This window comes from Haplochromis burtoni, unplaced genomic scaffold (assembly GCF_018398535.1).
Source record: "Haplochromis burtoni strain Fernald_Lab_line unplaced genomic scaffold, NCSU_Asbu1 Contig_1842, whole genome shotgun sequence".
In the NCBI taxonomy this organism is placed as follows: Eukaryota; Metazoa; Chordata; class Actinopteri; order Cichliformes; family Cichlidae; genus Haplochromis; species Haplochromis burtoni.
The window spans coordinates 16,051-18,373 of NW_024584203.1; the positions used below are offsets into that span (position 1 = coordinate 16,051).

The 2,323-nt window shown below is 36.3% G+C and overlaps 1 protein-coding gene across 1 annotated transcript; it reads right to left on the reverse strand.

Moving 5' to 3' along the window:
• Positions 1 to 466: 466 nt before the first annotated feature.
• On the reverse strand, positions 467 to 2,078 carry LOC102295786 (urokinase plasminogen activator surface receptor). The gene is made up of 5 exons (XM_005952620.2): positions 1,963 to 2,078; positions 1,586 to 1,702; positions 1,365 to 1,508; positions 911 to 1,018; positions 467 to 822 (listed from the first exon to the last, which is right to left on the reverse strand). The coding sequence occupies exons 1-5, from the start codon at positions 2,006 to 2,008 to the stop codon at positions 620 to 622; spliced, it is 618 nt and encodes a 205-aa protein (XP_005952682.1). The 5' UTR covers positions 2,009 to 2,078; the 3' UTR covers positions 467 to 619.
• Between the last annotated feature and the right edge of the window lie 245 nt (positions 2,079 to 2,323).

Here is a 2,323-nt window from a genome sequence, read left to right on the forward strand (position 1 = left end):
TATCACATACACATACATTTTAGAATGTATTTACATGCGTGTTTATGTCAGAACCATCAAACAAATCTTATATTCGTTTATATTAAGATTATCAGAGTAAATACAAACTGCAAACAAAATGCAAACCACCCAAACCTAGCTGGACCATTAATGCCCACAATGAGTGTATTTACACTTCTGACTCTACATCAGCATAAGTTTGTGTCAGTCACACAAACTTGAAAGGCAAGTTAGTAGTTGACAGTTTGTAAGACAAGAATAATGAGTACACTTTGCACTGTAAGCACTCCTTCACTAACTCTGTGCTATTCTGTTTACACATATTTGTCAAAATCCGTCATATTTGTATTTTACTTTTCTATTAATTTAGGAAAATGTCTCACCCACTCCTTGTATCTTACCATAACTTTTAAATGTGCGTGCAAAATGTTTTCGGGACTTAAAGAAAACAGAGATGCATACAGGATTTTAAGAAATGTATTTGTTTATTTTTTCCACAAACTGAAAATTATGGTTAGTTACAAAAATTTCAAAAAAAAATTTAAGCTGTGGTGAAATGGGAGGAAACATTGTTACAGTCATAAGAAAAGCTCGGCTGTGATGTTGTTGTTTCCATCAGCTAACAGAACAAGACCAGAGAGATCAGCGGTGTGACAAAGAGCAGAAGGCCAACAGTTGTACTGCTGGCACCGTTGCAGAGGTTACCCTGGCAGCAGCTGATTTCTGCTCCAGTTATTGCTGCAAACTGTGCAGATTGCATGCCTGAGCAAATCAGCTTGGAGGCGCAGCCCTTTAGAGTCACCTTTTGCCCTCCTGCAGACACTGAGGAAATGAAAAGAGGGAATCACTGAATGTTTTTCTGAGCAGAAAAGAACAAACGTGCAGACACTGAATGCTGTCGGCTTGTTACTTGTTGTTGAGATGCAGTGGTCCTGATTTCCGTTGCAGTTTAGAGTTTTTGTACAACCGTTTCCATCACATTGGAAGCACTTTTTCCCATTTGGAGAGGAGAGGCCCTCTGTTGAATACAGAAATATTTGTAATATTTGTTTCATTGCTTATTTTAACTAACTGTCATAAACATCAACATGAAAAAAACCCCAACAACAACAGAAAACAAAAGAAAAAACGTTTATGTTAATAGTATATTTATTGTTTGAGATTTTTAGATCACAAACTTTTCACAGATTAATTATTTTCCCCTCATCTATTCAAGCGAATACGATGATTGAGAGAAAGGTTTTAACTCACTTCAAAACTTTCTCAACATATTTAATAAAAAAAAAATATATATATATATATATTTTTCATTTCAAGGACAGGAAATTACATTTCAAAATACCAAGAAGCATGATATAAATTACCAGGGGCATCTTGAGAGTTGCAAAGATCAGAGGTGCAACACTTGCTGGTCAGTAGAGTTTCAGTAACTCCAAAGTTGACTGAGGCCTGAACACACTCCTCAGCTGCAGCACAACTTTTCATTTTAACCTCAGCCTTGGTTGAGCCTGCAACAAAAAGAGGAACCACTGGAAACTGAACCAGTTCAAAAGAAGAATAAAATAAAAACTATAAAATATCAAACCTGCATATGAAGTCAATCTGGCTGATCGACACTGAGTGTTGGAAGGACATTCTTTTGTTGTCTGAGTGCAGCTTCCAGAGAGGTCCGGTGTGCATTCGTAACATTTCAAAGCACAGGCTGATAAAACAATGATAAAGACAAGTAAACTTACTCTTGCTTCCAGTGCATGGACAAATTCTAAAATATTCACTAAAACAGTTTAAAAAAAAAGGGCTAACAGTACAATAAATAGTACAATCATTTGCAGAACATAGACAACCCTTTATAAAGATGTAATAATACTTGTTGTAAAAGCATTAAAAAAAACATTTCATCGAATATTACAGAACTTACTGGTTTAAAAATGTTAAAGAACAGATAACTAAAGAAAAACTTGCCTTTAGGGAGCAGCACCATCCCAAGGATCAGCACAAGGTTCTGCATTGTGTGACGGTCAGATAGAAGTGAATCTTAGTTCAGTTTCTGTTCAGGTTATAAGTAATTCTTATTGGGGGGAGTGGTCTTCTCGCTGTGACCACTCCTTTACTCTTCCTTTGACAGTGAAGGAACCTGACTATCAAAAACAAGCCTTTGAAACAGAATTTAAGTTTGTTTCCTACTTTTGTAGCAATTCTTTGTGTCCATTTATTTATTTTATTTTCCACATGGTTCAAGTTAAGTGAATGGTAAAGTTTGGTAAAGGCCAGCCACCCTTCGGAGGAAGCTCATTTCTGCCGCTTGTATCCGCGATCTCGTTCT

What these genes read in the sequence shown, in the direction of transcription:
- LOC102295786 (XM_005952620.2), bottom strand. Translation starts at nt 2,008, where the DNA reads ATGCAGAACCTTGTGCTGATCCTTGGGATGGTGCTGCTCCCTAAAG. An exon ending in GATGGTGCTGCTCCCTAAAG is followed by an intron (nt 1,703 to 1,962) that starts GCAAGTTTTTCT and finishes TTGTTTTATCAG; the next exon opens with CCTGTGCTTTGAAATGTTAC. An exon ending in CCACTGCATCTCAACAACAA is followed by an intron (nt 823 to 910) that starts GTAACAAGCCGA and finishes TCATTTCCTCAG; the next exon opens with TGTCTGCAGGAGGGCAAAAG.